The 21,691-nt window shown below is 42.0% G+C and overlaps 1 protein-coding gene across 1 annotated transcript in view; it reads left to right on the top strand.

Moving 5' to 3' along the window:
• Window positions 1–21,691, top strand: part of LOC124605612 (adenylate cyclase type 9) — a 176,223-nt gene that overhangs the window by 114,107 nt on the left and 40,425 nt on the right. The window contains exon 8 of the mRNA XM_047137419.1: window positions 2,776–2,875. Coding sequence (XP_046993375.1) covers window positions 2,776–2,875 — 100 coding nt within the window. The remainder of the gene's footprint in view (window positions 1–2,775; window positions 2,876–21,691) is intronic.

Below are 21,691 nucleotides of genomic sequence, written 5' to 3'. Positions count from 1 at the left end.
GGAGTAAAACTGCAAAGAAATGAGGACTAATGGAATCAAACACAGGTCTTCTTTTTTTTTGGGGGGGGGGGGGGGGAGGAGGAGGGGGGGATGCAGATATAGAGTAAGAGAACATACGAAAACAAAGTTGAACTAAAAAATAAAATAATACAAAGGAAATTTTCTACTCAACATGAAGATGACAGGTTGAGCTGCAGACAGGCATAACAAAAAGAGTGCTACACATTTAGCTTTTGGCCAAAGCCTCTTTCAGAAAAGAAAATACATTTGCATAAACAAGCACACCTCACACGCCCATGACAGGCATCTCTGGTAGAATCATTCTGGTCCGAGCTGCTGGAGATGGCAGTCATGTGTGTGAGGTGCCCTTGCTTATGTGAACTTGTCTTCTTATCCAAATAAGGGTTTGGCCAAAATCTTTTTGCTGTGCCTATCTGTAACTCAGCATGTCATCTTTATGGTGAGCAGCAATCTTTCCTTTTCCTAGTATTATTAAAATTAAAATAAGAATAGATCAAAGGGGATGTGGAATGAGATGCAGAAAAATATGCACAATTAAAGCAAATAAAAACACTGAGGCTAAGCAATGTGTGTGATTTGTTTGCATGTAATAAGAAACACTTGAATAAATCAAGTGAATTTCAATTTACAGCAGGCATGGGCAACCTTTGGTAACCCGTTGGTTTGACTCTCATATTTACACTGACGAGCAACCTAGTCACATCACATGACGTGAATGCAGGGCTGCTAGTGCATATAATCAGAACTAAAGCATCTGTGATGTTAAATGTTTATAAGGTAACAAATCAATATGAATGGCACCTCTTTCCTGACATGCCATACCAACAAATTAAGCCTCAAAACAAGCATTGTCCAGAGTACATTAATCATGAGCATTGTTTGTTTACTTACGACATTTTACAGTAGCTGTCTTAAAAACTCTAATCCCAAAATTCTGCAGCATCATTAGCAAAAGAAATAATGTTAATGAGACACTAATAGATGTAAATGTCTGAAATGGGATGCCCAGGCATCTGGAAATGTCACCATGCCAAAATAAATGGCTATAAAGGCAATTGCTTGCAGCGAATTTATTATAAATTACCATCAATTTCAAGAGTTGCAATGTTCTAATAAGTCCACTATGAACAAGAATTATTCACTAATATTAATACGAGAAAGAATAGCAAAACAAAATATGGCATTGAGATAGGCAGTCCCAGTCAACAAGCAAATATAAGTAAATTTGCATTGTTTGGGCACAGGGTAGTTATTCAAGTGTTTAAATTGTAGTCTGTTAACATCCACAAACACAGTTAGCAAGCATTTTTTAAATATTTATGCAGAAATACTTTCGCTGACTGATCACATAGGCAAGGATTGTTTCTGTAACACTAAATAAATTAAGCCATCAATTTTTTGTTCACTTTAAAAAGTTTGAAAGTCTACACATGAACTTAGCATGTATCGGCTGTATTAAGCAAACCGGAAAAATATGAACAACAGAATGGCAAATTGTCATCAGATAATAGTCATGCTCAATCACTCAGTGCGTGTTTGTAATACCAAGAATATTTTGGTCAGCATCAGTACTGTTTGTCAGTAATTCTACTGTTGGCAATGCGACAATACTTGTCCTAAGATGAATGTTATATCGATGATTGACAGTAATATAGAACTTGTGAGGGCCCCATAACTTCCATGTGACATTCATAACATTGTAGATGATAGGCGCAAATCATATGTTGTTAGCACTTAATGAAATGTCCAAAACTGTTCAAAGCCATGGCAGCAGAACTCGCTAAAACTTCTACAAATTTTACTGACAATAAGAAAGCACTACTCATATAGCATGTAGAGCATCGGTGTAAATATCTGAAAATGTGCCCCTTATGGAGTACAGTGAGAGCACCATGTTCTCTTACATTTCTTCTGCAGGCTGGATTGAATATAGTTACAGAAGGTCACATTATCGAGATGCACTCATCTGCAAATGATTCTGTCATGCCTTTTTGGCTTCATCCAGTTTCCATTGTACATAGGCTACCTGTAACTATTAATATGCTCAGCATCTGAATCACAGATGCTTCATTTCATTGTTACAATGACCCTTTTCTGTGATAATTGTGTTTCTCTTGATCAATCATTCTTGATAACTCTCCCTTCTATACATATTGTCTTTCTTCACTGGCTTCTGATAAGTCAATCATCATTTTCTCAAGTTCTTCCATTTACTTTCTTAACTCCGTTACTGCTGTTGGTGAATAAGTTTGTTAATTTCCAACAATGGAAAATCCAGGATGAAATGTAACGATATTATGAAAAGGAAAGTTGCTACTCACCATATAGCGAAGATGCTGAGTTGCAAATAGGCACAACAAAATGACACTCACAATGAAAGCTCTCGGCCATTAAGGCCTTCGTCAACAGTAGATGTCACACACACACACACACACACACACACACACACACACACACACACAAATGCAACTCGCACACATGACTGCAGTATCAGGCAACTGAAACTACTACACTCAGTGTGTCTGTTGTCTATTGTAGATGAAGGCCTTAATGGCCAAAAGCTTTAATTGTGAGGATCTTTTTACTGTGCCTTTCTGCGACTCAGCATCTTTGTTAATTTCTGTTAATGTAATTTGGATGTTCTGTCATTGATAACAATTTATTGAAAACTTTATTTCATTTGTTGTGCATGCATGTACCTGAAACCTTTCTTGGTTTTTCTTTGGTGAACATGTATTGTTTCATATTTTCCAGATATTTGTGATGAATGGTATAGTCCATGGGGATCTGCTTACACACCGTGTGAGTGGTTATTACACATCAAGCCAGTCTTCTGTTAATGAAGCAGATGGTGGTATGTACAGGCTCAAATCTTAATTATAGATGTCAGTTCTACTATTTTGTCAACTATAAAAATGTTTGAGAGTGTGCTCCATATCAGCTATCAAGATGTTTAATTAAACATAATTACTATTCAGTCACATGAGATTTAATTAATTTCTACCTTTGGCTACAAATTTTTGCATGAAAACATAATAACTTAGGTACTTTGAGCTGCCCTGATTAAACTTGTCATCTGGTTTTGTTCTATAGTACCCTCCTCCTTAAAGACAGATTAGTGTAGTTATAAAAATGCATATTCAAGATTAACTGTTTCATAAGAAGATTATTTCTAGTGTTTTGTTAGGTTAGTTTCATTATACAGTCATTATTATGCCAATACATAAAACGGATCTTAGGAAATGATCACTTTTGTTTAATTTATATTGACTATGCATAAATCAGGTTTTTCTTGTCTGTGCTGTATTTCCCATTGATTAAGTTAAATAAATCTGTACATTAATAAGATATTCTACCGTTCTTAATCAGCTACTTTCTTCTTCTAATTCAATAATAAGCGGTATGAGATTCTGTCTTGTTAATTCTTTTACATAAAATAGGAAGTGTCCTCTTGTATAGATATTCATCTGTCTATTAGCTTATCAGAGCCTGTCAAAGCTTATCAGAGCATGTAAAAAGTATACAGCAGTAGCATGTGTCGGCTATAATACAACTTTACTCTGATCAACATTCATATGTACATTTACAACAATTAATCTTCATTTTCGGTAATACAGCTTTTTTATATTGTAAATTTAATGCTATCATAAGTGAGCCACTTGTAGCTGCTGGTACACAGTTACAGTTTCTTTGACAATCAGGCACATTGCAGAACTCTAGGAATTCAACTCTTTACACCATGCTGACTGACTTTCCACATCAACTTGCATTTCTTCCAAAACATAAAAATCAATGTTGTGTGAGAGTAGTAAATGAGTTGATTCAGTCTAATTGCTGTTTCCACGTGTCAGAACGTGTGTACGGAGCTCTTTTTGTAAATATGTGGACTATAACTGTAATGATACACAGATTGGTCCAGTTACAGTTATCTCAAGCAGATTTAGGAAAGTAATAAACTCTGTCTAATTGCCCAGAAGAATGGCTACATTCCATATGAAATAGATTCTGTTGTAGGAAGGTGCTGGTAGAATGTATGTAAATACTTTAGGAGTAAAGGAGACAACTCACTGAAAAGCATAAGTACTGAGTCACTGACAGGCAAGAGAGAGAGAGAGAGAGAGAGAGAGAGAGAGAGAGAGAGAGGAGAAGAGAAGACGAGGAAAACTTCCTAACTTTGGGAGTGATTCTTTTCCAAGCTAGAGTACACACACACACACACACACACACACACACACACACACACACACACACACACACACACACCTATGCCCTGCAAGGTGCCAGTGGTACACACAGTGCCACTGCTACATTTCGGCAGGTAGGGTGGGGATTATGATGGGTGAATGGGTAGAGGGAGAGAGGGGTCAGAGGCATGGAGAGGGATTGGGGTGGGTAGCTTGTAGCTCTGGAGGAGGCAGCCAGCTAGGAATGTGGGAGGAAGGGGTGGCAGGTGCCTAGGCCAAGTATGTGATGCATAGTTGTGGGAGCTGGTAAGGAGCGGCACATGCTGAAGCTGACGTGGTGACATGAATTGGGAGGGGGTGACAGGGCAGTGGGAGGAGAAACTGTTGGGTAGAAGGTGTGGGGCCTGTGGGTTACTGGAGATTGAGGCCAGGACAGTTACAGGAATGAAGGATGTGTTGCAAGGATAACACACATCTGAGTAGTTGAGGGAAGCTGATGGTGGGGAGGAAGGATCCAGCTGGCCTGGGTTGTGAAGCAGTCCTTGAGGTTGAATATTTAATGCTCAGCTGCATGTTGTGCCACTCGGTGGTCAATTTTGATCTTGGAAACATTTTGGTGCTGACCATTCATCTTGGTAGACAGCAGGTTCGCACTCACACCTACATAAAAAGTAGTGCAGTGTTTGCAGCAGAGTCGGTGTATGACATGGTCACTTTCACATGTGTCTTGGCCTCTGATAAGGTAGGGTAAGCATGCGAGGACACTGGAATAGGAAATGCTGGGAGGATGGGTGGATTGATCAGGTCTTGCTTGTACCTTGGTCTTCCACAAGATACAATCCTTGTGACAAGGCAGTAGATGTGGGAGTGGCATAGGGATGAACTAGGATGTTCTGTAGGTTTGGTGGGTGACAGAAAACCACTTTAGGAGGGGGTGGGAAGGATATTGAGTAGGATGTCTCTCATTTTAGGACATGATGAGAGATACTCAAAGCCCTGACAGAGGACATGGTTCAGTTGTTCAAGTCTAGGGTGATATTGGGTGATGAGGTATGTGTGGGAGGGAGGGAGGGGGGGGGGGAGGGGGAAGAGAGGCAGCACTCTCTTGTAGCGGATTCTTGGGGGTGGTAGAAGGATTGGGGGTTGTGAGGATATGGCACCGGTAATCTGTTTGTGGACTAGGTTTGTGGTATAGAGCCTGTCTGTGAAAGCCCTCCTGAGACCTGCAGCATACTGGGCAAAGGAGTTCTTGTCACTGCAGATACAATATCCACAGTTGGCCAGGCTGTATGGGAGGGATTTTTTGGTGTGGAAGGGATGGCAGTTGTTGAAATGCAGGTACTGTTGATAGTTAGTGGGTTTAATGTGGACAGAGGTGTGGATAAAGCCATCAGGAAGGATCTAGCCATCAGAGGGGAAGTCAACATCCAATAAGGTAGCACATTGGGTTGAGGAAGACCAGGTGAAGCGGATGGGAGTCAAGGTGTTGAGGTTGTGAAGGAATGAGGGTACAGTGTCTTGTCCCTGAGTCTTAGATGGCCTATAAACAGTTTGGGACAGGAGGGTGCCAAGTGGGTGCTCATGAATGTGCCATGGCTCTATTTGCATTTCTTCTCTCCAAAGGAATAGTAGTTGTATGTCAATATATTGTTGGTAAGGTGTATAAGGAGTGGTGTAGTGGGTTAGGAGCCTGAAGGTCATAAGAGAGACAGTGTTCGATAGCGGCAAGGCCTTTGGCTTGATGGATGTTTATGTATATATAGTTGGCATCAATAGTGATAATTAGGGATCCAGGAGGTAAAGGGGTGTGGATGGTGGAGAGTCAGCAAAGGAAGGCGGTGGTATCTTTGTTGAGGGAGGCTAGGTATCATACATTTGTTTGGAGGTGTTGGTCAGTGAGGGCTAAAATTATTGTTGGTCAACAAGAACAGAAATTCTTTCAATGGGAGCACAATAGCCAGCTATGATGGGGTATCCATGATTGTCGGGTTTGTGTATTTTGGGGAGCATGTTGAAGATGGGAGTGCAGGGTGTCGTCAGTAAATTGATTTGGGAGAGAGATTATCAGAGGTGCCTAAGGATTTCAGTAGGGAATGGAGGTTACTTTGAACTTCTGGGATGGGATTACCGTGGCACAGCTTATAGGTGGAGAAGTCAGAGAGGTGGTGGAGGCCTTCTGCCAGGTAGTCACTATGACATCATAACAGTTGTGAAGCCTTTGTCTGCAGGGAGGATGATTAGGCCAGGATTTGTTTAAAGGTTTTGTATGGCTGTCCTTTCTTCGGCTGAAAGGTTACTGTTCTTAGGAAGGGAGCTAAGGAAGGATCAAGAGGCCAAGTTGGAGATAAGGTGTTCCTCGAAGGTGACCAGGGGATGGTTAGTTGAAAGTGGGGAGGATAATGGTTAGATGATGGTATGACCTGGGGCAGGCAACATTCAGTATTGGGATTAGGTTGATTTTGACTGGAGAGATCGGTGGCAAAGAAATGTTTCGACTGTAGGGATCGGGAGAAGGAGAGCAAGTCTTTGCCAAGTCCAGTATGGCTAAACTTGGATATGGTGCTGAAGATGAACATGCACGTGAATGTATTTGTACTGTAGCTTGAAAACTGATTACTCAGAGAGTTAGTAAGTTTTCCTTCTTTCTCTTTTGCGTGTGTGTGGGGGTGGCGGTGGGGGGGGGGGGGGGGGGGGGGGGGGTACGCAAACACGCACGCGTACTTGTCAGCGATTCAGCACTTCTGCTTATTCAATGAGTGGTCTCCTTTACTCCTGAAGTGTTTAGAAAATAGATTCTCTTTTATGAAAGGATGACAGACAGAGTTCATACATCATCACATGTCTCTAAAAGTAATGAGAAAAAAATACCACTGTCTTGAATTTGTTGGTACTGTAACTTACAGAGTTGCTAACATTATCAAATAATGCAATACAAACAATAATTTTTGTGCAAAACATCAACTGTCATTCAAGGTTTAATATATAAACCAGAATATTTGTTTGTTCATCTTCTCTAAATTCCTACACCATTCATCCTATTAAGATGAAACTTTTGTATGGTCTTGTATGCACCCCTATGAAGGCTTCTGTGGAGGTAAGAACTATCCACTACACACAGTAGTGGGAGATGAAAAGGGGGTTACATAGAAGATTATCTCATGAAGGTCTGGAGCAATTTCAATCAAATTTTGTGTATGATTTCGTATTCTACAGTAAGGAAGGATGGGCTACAGAGTGGTGAGGCAACTGTTGTCCTAGGAAAGCTCTACAGGAGCAGAAATGATTAGCGAACAAGTTTACACAGTATACAGAAGATTTACTTAACTTGTATTTTTCCACTATCATAGTAAAACTCATTACAAATAATGCAGCAGGAACTAGAATTCAGCTCGTAGAATAGCAGGTAGGATGAGGCTCACTGTACTATATAAGCACAAGTGATGGCATTGTAGTGATGAGGCTCCAAGTGCAAGTGGTGTGAGCGGCTGTCACTGCCATCCTATATTGCAGCAGCAGAGGGCACTCGTAATACCGAGCTGTCGGAGGCATGGCTCAGTGGGCACACACCATTGGGTCCACCAGATCCCACCGAAACGTGCAGTTTTGTTACCAGCTGTAGAATGCCAGTGGGGTGGTCTCGGTATGTGATACCACATACCTCAACAACCACCCCCGCCTCCTCTCTCCAAGTCTCTGTTGTCATGTTGTGTGATGATGGGGAGGGCGGTATGCAGGTGGAAATATGGAGATGGAAGCTGAAACTGAGGCCAGGGGCGAACTCCCGTCTGTGTCCCGGAGTACAACCCAAGCCTACCAGGGAACACCGACCGAAAAACTGGGCAGAGGGCAAGCTCCCACATCCAGAGGCAGAGGAGCAAATAAAGATGGACGCATCTCAATGACTGCAGAGGGACCTAAGGCAGCAAGTGGGACAGCCACCTGGAAGAGGGGCCCATCACAAGATGACACAGGCTGTCAATAAGATGGTGATGACCATGGAAGGGCATTGACTTCCATTGGTTCTGGACCAGCACCAACTGTGTGGGGCCTGCAGGAGCAAGATGCAACTAGGGCTGCTGCATCCAGGCAGCAAGGAATCCGCAAGCAAAAAGCCTGCAGCAGGATCATGCAATTCACATGGATGAATTTGATTCTTGTGGCATCTATGCAATGGTCTTGGTCCCAGCTGGAGAATCATAGAATGTCCAACACATCATACAATGGTGCCTCGCTCCCGGAACCTCTGTGTGCCATACAGTCTGTAAAAGGCTGGACCAGTACTGCGATACTTCGCCCACTGTGGCGTGTGCAGCAACTGAAGCAACGTTCAATCGCACCATGCTGGCAATGGTCCATCATGTGCCTGGGAGCAGTAAGAAACCAAGAATGGCAGCAGAGCTTGATCCCATGTGTGTGAGGCATAAAGTTTGTCCATCTGTTGCTTAAATGTTAGTAGAAAACGTTCAGCTTTGCAGTTGGATTGCAATTGCAATGGTGCATTCAAAATGTGGTTGATACTGGAAGCGGTGCAAAATTGTTCAAACTCTGTGGCAACAAATTGAGGTCAGTTGCTAGTCACAATGACTTCAGGCAAACCCTCTCAGCAAAAGATCGATGACAAGGCCTGGATTGTGGAACTAGCCATACTAAATTGCATAGGAACCATGAAGGGAAATTTGCTGAAAGTGTCAACAATGATGAGCCAGTGTATGTATTCAGTGAGAACCCATGATATCCATGTGCAAACATTGCCAAGATGCTTGAGGTTCGGGCCATTCAAAGAACTCCTGACGCAGAACTGACTAATGTTTAGCACAGGCTTGGCAGTGAGAAATCAACTGTTCAGTTTGTGCATCCAGTCCATGCCAATAGCAATGAAGTCGTGCTGACGCTGTGGTGTGAACACCCCCCCCCCCCCCCCCCCCAAGTGGCATTGATGTAGCAAACGAAGCACATCAGACTGGAGAACCTGAGGAACCACACCATGTGACTGGTCATTATTAGCATGAAGCAAAATGATACCTTGGTGAACTGCAAGGGCATGTTGCCGGGCAAAATATCAGTGAACCACTGAGCTACAAATCTGTTTGCCCAAACATGGCCAACCAGTGGGGATGTAGTGAAACAGAATCTTCAAATCAAGATCCACTGCTGTGGCCTGGGAAATTTTCTGGTGATTAAGCAGAAAGCTGTGCAAAGCATTTGTGCCTTGTGCATCAGTGTAATAATAAGAAGCAGCGGACTCATTGAATGTGGAATCTGGACCAACAGGGAGGTGAAAAAGAGCATCTGCATTGGCATGCTTAGAAGTGGGCTAATACACAATCTCGTACTGATGTAACAAAAGAAGAGCCTACCGTTGCAGCTCCTACACTGTGCAATTTGGGACTGACTGAGTTGCAATGTGGAAGAGCAGTTGAACGGAATGGACAGTGTCTTGAAGGGAGGATATAAGATGAACATCAACAAAAGCAAAACGAGGATAATGGAATGTAGTCGAATTAAGTTGGGCGATGCTGAGGGAATTAGATTAGGAAATGAGAGACTTAAAGTAGTAAAGGAGTATTGCTATTTGGGGAGCAAAATAACTGGTGATGGTCGAAGTAGAGAGGATATAAAATGTAGACTGGCAATGGCAAGGAAAGCGTTTCTGAAGAACAGAAATTTGTTAACATCGAGTATAGATTTAAGTGTTAGGAAGTCGTTTCTGAAAGCATTTGTATGGAGTGTAGCCATGTATGGAAGTGAAACATGGACAATAAATAGTTTGGACAAGAAGAAAATAGAAGCCTTTGAAATGTGGTGCTACAGAAGAATGCTGAAGATTAGATGGGTTGATCACGTAACTAATGAGGGAGTATTGAATAGGATTGGGGAGAAGAGGAGTTTGTGGCACAACTTGACTAGAAGAAGGGATCGGTTGGTAGGACATGTTGTGAGGCATCAAGGGATCACCAATTTAGTATTGGAGGGCAGCGTGGAGGGTAAAAATCGTAGAGGGAGACCAAGAGATGAATACACTAAACAGATTCAGAAGGATGTAGGCTGCAGTACGTATTGGGAGATGAAGAAGCTTGCACAGGATAGAGTAGCATGGAGAGCTGCATCAAACCAGTCTCAGGACTGAAGACCACCACAACAACAACAACAACAACAACAACAACAACAACGAGAAAGGTTAAAGATTGTAGAGGTGTATGGCAGCCACCAAATGAAATTTTCTGCCAAAGAGATACTGGTGAAACTTAATGACATGAGAGACAACGGTGGGAGGCTCCTTTTCACTTTGCAGAAAATTACATTGAGATTTGTTCAAAAATTTTGAAGCAAAGGCAATCCACATGTCAGCAGCACTAAATTCTAGCAACAAAACTACACCAATGCCGTACGAGGAAGCATCCACTGTCAAGACCACACACAGATTTGGCTGGATCAAAGTAGAGAAGGCATCGGTCACTAAGCAAAGCATCTTTCAACATTTGAGTGGCATTAGGAATAAACAAGATGTAATATTTGAGTTTCCCTAACACAGACTTCAATTCTCACAGATTTTGGGGAGGGGGGGGGGTGGAAAGTCGTGGATAGCAGGCAAATGTGATTTCAGTGGATGGACACCCTGTCTGTTAATGACATATCCTATGTATTCATTTTCAGAGTGAAAAAACACAAATTTGTCTCCACTTCATTTGAGACCAGCTGCAGGTAATACTTGAAATAGAGTGTGAAGTTTGTTAATGTGTTCTTCGGGAGCACGACCTTGGTGGCAGTGCCATCTAAATAATTCGAGGAAAAATGAACTTTTGCAGTCAGCTGCTCCAGAAAGTACCGAGATATGGTAGGTGCAGAAGCACTGTCAAAAAGTAATCTCGAAAATTTGAAGAGGCCCAGATGAGTGTTAATGACAAAGAATTGTTGCCACTGCTCATCTGGAGAGAGTTGCAAGTAAGCGTTGTGCAAACCAGATTTGGAAAGGTAACACTGGCACCCAATTTACCCATCAATTCTTCCAGGCACAGCAAGGGATAATTGTCAGTGACTGTTTGAGGATTCACAATTTCTTAAAATCGACCCACAACTGGAGTCTGCTGGATGGCTTCTTTAGAATAACAAGAGGTGATGCCCACCGACTAACAGTAAAGGTTGCTACAACCTCACTGTCTTACAGAGCAGGAAGTTCCTGAGCCACTTGTTCTTGAAGAGCCTGAGGAAAAAGAATGGGCTCTAACAAAATGTGGCTGTGCATTGTCGTTCATTGTGATGTGGGCAACAAAATAATTGGCTTTGATTAAACACTCAGAAAACAAATCCCGAAATCCTGCACATAAGTGAGCAACACACTCCTGAGAATCAAAAGGAGAAACAAAAGTATACTGTCCTGAATGCTTAACCTAGACAAATCAAAAGAGTCGAGACCAGAAATATTAGTACTATCTCAGGAGGGAAGCACTATAAATATCACTGTCTTCATGAAATTTCAGAAAGTTGCAGGAAACCTATAAGTGCCTAAAACGAGAATGTCTTGGCCATTATAAACCACCAGTGTATGTCGCGATGTGCATAACTGAGGTTTGCCAAGCAATTTGTAAGTGCTATGGTTGAGCAAAATCACTGAAGCTGCAGTGTCAAGTTGTAAATGGACTGATTGCCCAACAGTATTAAAAGGAACAAAAAGTTTGATGTCTTCACACTTCACTACAAACTAGTTGGGAACCTTTCCTCAATGGCTATTACACTGTTGTTTCGCACTAAGGACTCTGTGGGGCTTTGAACACACACTACACACTGTTCTGACTTAGATTTGTGTGAAGGAGTAACACAAGGGGGTGCCTTAAGTTTCTGTAAGCACACAGACTGTATATGTCCCCATTTGGTATTTAAAAAAAGGGGAGGCGGGGGGGGGGGGGGGGGGGGGGGCAAATCACTTCACACAAGGGGCAAGACCAATGAGCACATGCCATATTATAGCGAGAGCGTTACTTAACACCTTGTGCCGAATGCATTACGAGTTGATGTGAGCATTGTGACTTTGATCGGCCGGGCCAATGTTTGCATGCCAGTGGAAAAGTCTGTTTGTCACAGGTGCCCACTGAACAAACAGGCACTATCTTACTGTCTTAAAACTTCTGCTGTACTTTCACTGGAATCCTGATAGTCAAGAATTTGCAGAACCTGTTGCAAAGAAGGGACAAGGTGTTTAAGAATCTGTTCCCAATTTTGATAGTCAGCTACATTGTTCATGATGGCATCATGAGCCACTGTATCGCTGCAGTATTTGCCGCAGTCACATTTGAATCTACACTGTGTACCAAGACCTTTGAAATTCAGTCACCCACTGATTTTAGGTGTGTCCTTGTTGTTCACACAACCTAAGGAACTTGTAACAGGCAGTTGCAGTCAGTTCTGCCATGGCCAAGAAATAAAAATGTTTGTCAGTACCTAGGGCTGTGATGTGTGCATTGAATTGTGAGAGGGACTCTGTCCAGTCTTCCTTCACATTGTCAAACTTACAGAATGGCATCACATATGCAGGCAGTGCAGGTAGCGGTGCTGCTGCTGGATCCAGTGTCCTGAGTGTAGTCATCTGCACCGTCATGAAGTGATTTATCACTTCAAGCAGTTGCACCATTTGTTGACGCTGAAACTGAATAAACTGAGTTAGATGAAGTGCAGGCAGCACAGCAGACGATTGTGGCTTGGCAGCCATAATAACTAAGCAATGTGCAAAATAACAAGACAAATAAGCATACAGAAAGTAAAAAATGGGTGCAGCCACTGCATTGATTGTCGTGTGCTCTGTGGAGTATGGCGATAAGTCCGGGTTTCGTCTCTTGTCACTATAGAGTTGAGAAAAGCCTCGCCTTCAGTCTCAAAATGGTTGAGAAATTCGCAAGCAGTACTGATTCTGTTTATTTTGTGTGCTTTGGTGAGCAACTTGGGCACCCATCGTGCACATAACTTGCAATAATTTTTTCAGTCAGTTACAATTTCATGAACAACAATTCGTGAAATGTTTGTGCAAACTGCATTCGGGTCGTCAGTTTTCAAACAGCAATGAAAGAGAATATATTCTTCAATTTTCTGCACCATCACTCACAACAGATGGTCTTCCACTTCTGTCTTCATCGTGAATTTCCGTCCTTCCAAAATTGAAATTCTGTACCCATTTTGTCACATGCCACCTTGAAATTATGTCCTTTCTATAAGCTGAAACAATTTTGTGACGAATCACAGCAGTGTTCATAGCCTAAGCATTTAAATATTGAATTACAGTGCACATTTCGCTCTTGGCAGGAGCCAGAATGAGAACGCTCATTTCTAACAGTCACCACAACACTAATCAATGAGCTACTGATTGTTGGGAATGCTCGTTCCCTCCTCTGGCTTCTCACTACATGGCAGTGGTACCACTTTCCCCCACAGACATTTCATGCTAAAGTTACATGCCTTGTAACCTTAGTTTCCAGATAACCCATGTATATTGCAGCAGCAGAGGGCACTCATAGTACTGGGATACTAGAGGTGTGGCTCAGCGACACACACTATTGGGTCCACTGGATCCCATGCAACCACTATTGGCATCAGAAGGAAACTCACAATTCCATTACCAACTGTAGAATGCCAGTGGCATGGTATCAGTAGATGATACCACACACATCAGTCATCACTTGTATGAAAATACTTTGAAAGTAATACATCCCAACCACTCCTACAGGTGGGTATAAGGGTAATTAGTCATGACATGTAAAAATATTTGATAACAACTGATATCAGTATCAAATCCATAGTTTTTAATGTCACTACACTTACTGCTGACACATTTCACCTTTAGAGTTGGTGTGGATGCAAGGGTTGCAAAGACAATGATGCATCGGAATATCTCTGTAATGCCTGAAGGAATTTCTACCAAAAGTGGCACACACATCGCTTGCTGTCTGAAAAAATTTAACTACGACAATGAGACACCCCCTCCCACCCCCTGCCCGTTTGGCTGAGGGTTCAGGGTAAAAAAAAAAGTGTAACATATGAGCATAACTTGGAATGCCTGGAGCAATTTCATCCAAATTTGTTATATACATGACTCATTATTCATACAACAATGCTATGGGAGTAAACTATTCTTGCCACCACTAGGGTTGGTGCTGACAATGAAGAATGACAAGTAGAAACGTTTGAGAGTAGCCTGTTGCTATTTCTTTCCTGTAAATAGTTGACTGGGAATACTTTCAAAGCATGACATTCAACTGTCTCTTTATTTGCTTTGTTCAGTGCTTGAACTACATCATGAGAATGAGCACTGCAACGAGCCAATAATTTTGCCAATGTGTTTGGTGCCCAAGAGCATGCCACCACATTTCTCAATACCACAGATACATTTAACATTGTCTCTAGAGTCTTAGTGTAAAATAGCAGAGGCTTAGACATTTCTCTCTCTCTCTCCCTCTCAAAGATGATCATTTACTTAGAGAATTACAAGTTTCCTCAGAATTCAGATGAAATTGCAGGGAAAAATTCACTAGAGATACACAGGAAATGTTTTGAATATGTTGAATGTATGTGAACAATGTAGGAAAAGACAGATTACTACTTGCCATAGAGAAGATACATTAAGTTGCAGTCAGGCACAATTAAAAAGACACTTACAAAAGCTTTCACCCACAGCCGTCATCAGTAAAAGAGAGACACACCATTCATGCACACAAGTAAGCACATCTCGTGCACTCATGACCACCAACTCCAGCACCTCAGACCAGAATGCGTCTATCATGTGGGATGCTAGAGGGGGCGGGGAATGGGAAGGGACAGTAACATATGGGTAGGGGGGAGGGGGGGGGAGAGAGAGAGAGAGAGAGAGAGAGAGAGAGAGAGAGAGAGAGAGAGAGAGAGAGAGACGCTGTATGGTGGAGTGTGTAGGGACTATAATGCAACAGGAGCAGTGAGAAGAGTTTGTGGGGCAGGGAGGTTGGGAAAAAAAGGAGAGGAGCGGGATAAGATGGGCAGATGCACTGGCAGAGGGCAGCAAATAAACCAGGTGGTAGATGAGAATGGGGCGGTTGTGGGAACAGTATGTTACTGTAGGTTGAGGCCTGGCAGAGAAAGTGTTGTAAGGATAACTCCCATCTGTACAGTTCAGAAAAGCTGGTGGTGGAGGGAAGGATCTAGATGTCTCAGATAGTGAACCAGCCATTAAAATTAAGTGTTTTACGTTTAGTGGCATGTTGTACTAAAGGTGGTCTACCTTTCTCTTGGTGACATTTGTCGTGGTGGACAGCTGGGTGGTAGTCATACCAATATAAAAAGCTGTGCAGTGTTTGCAGCAGAGTTGGTAAATGACAGGGTTGCTTTCACAGGTAGCCCAATCCCTGATTGGGGTAGGATAAACGTGGCACAGGACTGTAATAGGAAGTGCTGGATGGGTGGACTGGACGGGTTTTGCACCTGGGTCTTCCACAGTAATATGATCCTTGGGGCAAGGTGTTGGGATTGAGAATGGCTTGGGGCTGGACTAGGTAGTTGTGGAAGTTGGATGGGCAACAGAACATCGTTTTAGAAAGGATGGGAAGTATCTCGGGTAGAACGTTTGCAGACTTGGTGTGGGGGCTAGTGCCTTTCTGTGAAGCCCTTGGTGAGGCTTCAGCATACAGAGCAAGGAAGTTTTTGTCACTGCAGATACGCCATCCTCGGAAGGTCAGACTGTATGGGAGGGATTTTTTGGGTGTGAAGGGGATGACAGCTGTCAAAACTCAGGTACAATTGGTTGTTGGTGGGTTTAATGTGGACAGAATTACAGACGGAGCCATCAGAGAGGAGGTGGTCAACATCTAGGAAGGTGGCATGCGTGGTTGTGAGGAGGCCCATGTGAAGCAGATGTGAGAGAAGATGTTGAGGTTGTGAGAGAACAAAGATAGGATATCTCGGCCCTGAGTCCAGATCATGAAGATATCATCAATGAACCTGAACCAGATTGGGGTTTGGTGTTTTGGGAGGCTAGGAAGGTCTCTTCCAGATGGCCCATAAAAAGGTTGGCATAGGAGGGTTCCATGCCTGTGCCCATGATAGTGTTGTGTATTTGTTTATTTAAGTTCCCATGAAAGGAGAAGCAGTTGTGGGTTAGGATAAAGTTAATAAAGTGTATCAGTAATGAGGTAGAGGGTTTGGATCTGAAAGACGTTGTAAAAGGTAGTGTTCTGTTGCGGTAAGACCATGGTGTATAGGAAGGTGGCGTCAACAGTGACGAGTATGAATTCAGGAAGTAAAGGTGTGGGGATGTTGGAGAGTTGGTGAAGGACGTGGTTGGTGTCTTTGATGTGCCTGTCTGCAACTTAACATGTCTCCTTTGTGGTAAATAACAATCTGTCTTTTCCTACATTGTTGATATTCCTACCTGAAGTTTTCGTGGTTTAAATGTATGCGAAGTATAGTTATAGTTATAGTTTATGTGTAACATACATGTAATAGATGCATTTGCAGTCAAAACTGTATGCAAAAAGCTTTTTTTTTTTTTTTTTCCACAGTAGATGGGAAGATCAGAAATGTTATATATCACAAAACACTTGACTAAACTTTTCAAATTTATTTATTAATTTAGTGCACAAAAAATAGTGTTTTTCATGTATTTTGTATCTAGAAATGTGTGGGCGCGTGCGTGCGCGCACTCAATGCATTCTGGGCACAACTATTATTAAATAATCCAAATAATACGGACAAACCAGCACACTCAGTATTGTATAAAATCGACTATCAAAATTGCAACAATTTCTTTATTCTTCAAATTTAGAGGAAATTTAGTCATATTTATTGAACAGCTTGTAGCATTTTGTCTTCAACAACCAAATAAATCAACAGTAGTTTCAATTTTCTTGGAACTGTACACACTGTTGGTAATGTTGTAAATGGAATATTTAGTTTAAATGATTTCATACATGAGGTTATTGATAAACTATGTATAGTGAAAATAAAACAACATAGAGGAATTTCGCCAAGGACTGCCAGAAAAGCAGATAATGGCAGTATGTGGGTATTGTATAGTTCTGTACTTCAATTTTCATTAGTGCTTGTATGTCTTTTCCATTCATCATCTTGTAGAGTACTCTGTCACTGGCATGGTCTGCTTGGGACACAAGCATTGCCATCTTCTCTGATATTCCCTCCTACATGTACATCTAGAAACATATTCCATAAGCCACCATACGGTGCAGCCCAGAGGGTACCTCGTATCACTGCTTGCCATTTCGTTCCCTGTTCCACTTGCAAATCTAGCAAGGGAATATGACAGTCTTTAAGCCTCTGTAGGAGTCCTAATTTCTCTCATCTTCATGGTCCATTAAATGATATGTACATTGGCAGCATTAGGATTGTACTGCATCAGCCTCAAATGCCAGTTTTCTAAATTTTCTCAGTAGTGGCTTATGCGGAGAACACCCTCTTCATCCCATGGTTTCATATTTGAATTGACGAAGGGTCTCCGTAATACTTACATGTTGATCGAGCCTACTGCCAACAAATCTAGCAGCACTCCTTCGAATTGCTTCAATGTCTTTCTTTAATCCGACCTGGTGGGTTTACCCCATGCTCAAGGAGTACTCAAGAATGGGTTGCGTCAGTGTTCTATATGCCGTCTCCTTTATTGATAAGCTAAACCTCCCTAAAATTCTTGTAATAAACAGAAGTTGACCATTCACCTTCCCGACACCTTTCCTACATTCCATTTCATATCACTCTGCAGCATTTTGGCTAGATATTTTTTAATAAGTGCAGCTGTGTTAAGCAGCACACTACTAATACTGTATTCGAACATTATGGGATTGTTTTTCCTACTTCTCTACATTAACTTAAGTTTCTATACATTTAGAGCTAGCTGCCATTCATCACATGAACTAGAAATTTTGACAAAGTCACTCAACAAGGATACCTTCCCATACACTGCAACGTCAGCAAATAGCCACAATTCACTGGACCCACTGTCCATTCACATCATTTATGTGTATAGGGAATAGGAGCAGTCCTGTCACACTTTTCTGTGGCACTCTTGACAATACCTTTGTCTCTGATCAACACTCGCTGTTGAGGACAACATAGTAGGTTCTATTCTTTGAGAAGTGTTTGAGCCACTCAGTGTCCAGGAACCTATTCCATTTGCTTATACCTTTGTTAACAGTCTGTGGTGGGGCACCATGTTAAATGCTTTCCAGAAATCTAGGAATGTGGAGTCTGCCTGTTGTTCTTCATCCGTGGTTTGCAGGATATCAAGTGAGAAAAGGGCAAGCTGAATTTTACGTGAGCGATGCTTTCTAAATCTTTACTGACTTGTGAACAGAAGCTTTTCTGTCTCAAGGAAATTTATTATACTCAAACTCAGAATATGTTCAAGAAATCTGCAGCAAACTGATCTTAAGGATATTGTTCTGTAGTTTTGCAAGACTGTTGTTTTACATTTCTTATATATGGGAGTCACCTGCGCTTTTTTCCACTCACATGGGACTTTGTGTTGGGTTAAAAATTCAAGATAAGTAAGAGGGTGCTGCAGTGTACTCTGTATAAAACCGAACTGGTGTTCCATCCTGACCTAGAGACTTATTTGTTTTCAACACTTTCAGTTGCTTCTCTGTCAGGAATTCTTGTTACTATGTTCTCCATAAGGGAGTCTGTTTGACAGTCAAATGACAATATGTCTGTATGGTCCTCCTGCATGAAAGATTTCTTAAATGCAGAATTTGAAACTTCACTTTTCCTTTCGCACTCTTCTATTGTCACACCAGACTAGTCGATAAGCTACTGGGTAGAAGCCTTTGCCCCACCCAGCAGTTTTGTGCAGGAGCAAAATTTTCTAAGGTATTTGGCAAGATCTTTCAGTAACGTATGAAGGTGGAAGTTGTATGTTTCGCACGTTGATCTTATTATTGACGAAAGAATGCCCACTAACTTTTTCTTGATGACATTTGCACGTTCTTTTTTGAACCAAGATGACATTTGTGCATTCTTTTTTGAAATAAGAGTGTAACAGTATCTGCTTCTTCAGCATTTTCCAAATTTTATTTTTAAACCATGGTGGATCTTTTCTGTCCTTAATCCATTTACTCGGCACATACTGATCCATGATGTGATCCACAATCAGCTTAAACTTCACCCATTATTCCTCTGTGTTCACGATACTGGATCTAAGTCATGTCCATTTGTTTTCTGAATAGGATGCTAACATCTGCTTATCTGCTCTTTCTAGCAAAAATATTCTCCTAATCTTCTTGATGGATTTCTTAACTTTAGTGACAGTTGTCACTATGATATCATTATAACTAATCCTTGGCTCTGTACTGACACTGTCAATAAGGTCAGGCCCGTTTTTAACTTCAAAGTCTAAAATGTTTCCATTGCAAATGGGTTGTCTAATTAGCTGTTCAAGACAGTTTTCAGAAAACATGTTCAAAAGTCTGTCTGTCCATACTACCTGCAATGAATTCATAGATGACCCATTTTATACTTGGTAGATTAAAGTCACCTCCAACTGCTGTTGCATGATTTGGGTATTTCTTTGCTATTGAGCTTTCTTTGAACGATTCTACTGTAAGGCAGAATCAGGTGGCCAGTAAAAACATCTGATAATTAACAATAATTCTCCTTGACCTGCTATTGTGTCCAGATAACTTCACAGTCAGACTCAGTTTTGACCACGATGGACACAATAGTTTTTTCAACAACAGTGAACAGTTTTTCTCGTATGATGTCTTATCTATCCTCCGTCCATCTCTGTGTCACTATGCTGGTCCAGTCTCCTTCTCCCTTTTGGAGTCTTTTTTCCCTTACTTTTAGCTGCATGTCCCAAGGCCTTCCCCTGGGTGCCCTTATCTCCATGTTCATCTCAGGTGGCGTCTGAGGCCATCTTACCTCCGCCAGTCTTTTCAAATGCCCATACCATTTTAATCTTTTTTTCCTCAGTTTTCTTTCTTTCTTTAATTTATCATCATTTCCATTTTTGTTATACACACCAGGCTTCTCAAAAACTTCATCTCATTTGTTTGCACCCTCCTTTACTTTTTTTATTTTCCATGATCACTAGAGCATGATGAAAAACTTAAGTGACATCTGGAAGCACTGATAGCTTTTGTTTCCGAAATATGTATAGGAAATAAAAACCAAAATACAGACAGTTGATATACTTTTATTCATAAAATATATATCTTTCAGTCTCTGTGTATCACATGTAACCTATACAGATTTGATTTCTTCTAAGTTTTGAAGAAGGCAAAGCAAGTAACGATAAAGCAATCCAAGCAGCCCCGACAGAAAAGACCAGCAGCAGTTCTACAGCGAGTGTCAAGAAGGCGCAGGACAAGGAAGAGTCTCTCTCAGCACCCTTTATGCTCGAAGGAAAGGAAAGGTTCACAACATTCGGGTCAAAAACTGTCCCGAGCACCGTCAGATGCCATTCTTTCACGTCTGACTGATGAGGAGGGCATCATGGTGTTAGATGCCTCGGATCCTGGCAGCACCTCCACTCCTCCTCGATCAACAAGTGCTTCGCCTCTGCGGTGCAAAGATGGGGGTAAATTGAAAGCACATTGATAGAATGGCTCCCATACTACAGTGAAACTTTCAGGGGTTCAGGACACATGTGGAGGAACTCTGTCTCTTATCTATGGGTAGTCCACTGTGTCTATATCTCCAGGAAACTCATTTCCATTAATCGTACACCCCTGAGCTACGAGGCTATGTTCTCCACAAAATGGATGACCTGAGTGGAGAGAGAGCTAGAGGAGGTATAGATGTTTTCATCAGTACTGACTACCACTCCTCACCTCTCTCACTTAGGACGACATTACAAGCAGTTGCCGTATCAGTGCATGTGCATCATCCATTGACAATATGTTCCCTTTATTTGCTCCCACATGATGCACTCGATGAAGAGGCCCTAACCGACCTTATTACACAGCTCCCCCACCGCTTTATCCTCTGTAGTGGTTTTAATGCACATAGTGTACTTTGGGCCTATGCAGCTATCTGTCCCTGGGGTACAGCAGTCGAGAGTCTTTTTGTGTCATCATGTGCATACTTGCTGAATGTGAAACAGAGCATGCATTTTTGCACATGGGTGCTCATTACAGCCGACTGGACACCTTATAGCCAGTTGGCCCAGTTTGAACATTGTGCCAATGTCATGACATGGGTGGATCATATTACCAAAATGGTCCATCGCACCACTGCAGCATCCATTCCACAGTCCACAGGACAATAGGTGAGGCAACGTATCCCTTGGTGGAGTGATGACTGCCACTCTGCAACCAGGACTAGGTGTTCGGCTCTGTGTAGATTCAAGTGTCGGCCAACTGCAGAGAAACCTGCAGCCTTTCAGGTGGTGAGGGCAAAGTATCACCGAATTATTCAAGAGAGGAAGAAGCGGTCTTGGCAACAGTTCCTGAACACCATTAATCATTCCACCAAGAGTTCCGCTGTATGGGATACCATCAGGAGAATTTCTGGGAGAGGTGGGAGGT

This window comes from Schistocerca americana, chromosome 3 (genome assembly GCF_021461395.2).
Source record: "Schistocerca americana isolate TAMUIC-IGC-003095 chromosome 3, iqSchAmer2.1, whole genome shotgun sequence".
Lineage (NCBI taxonomy): Eukaryota > Metazoa > Arthropoda > Insecta > Orthoptera > Acrididae > Schistocerca > Schistocerca americana.
The sequence above is the reverse complement of the archived record's forward strand: the minus strand, read 5'-3'. Positions and strand labels throughout refer to the sequence as shown.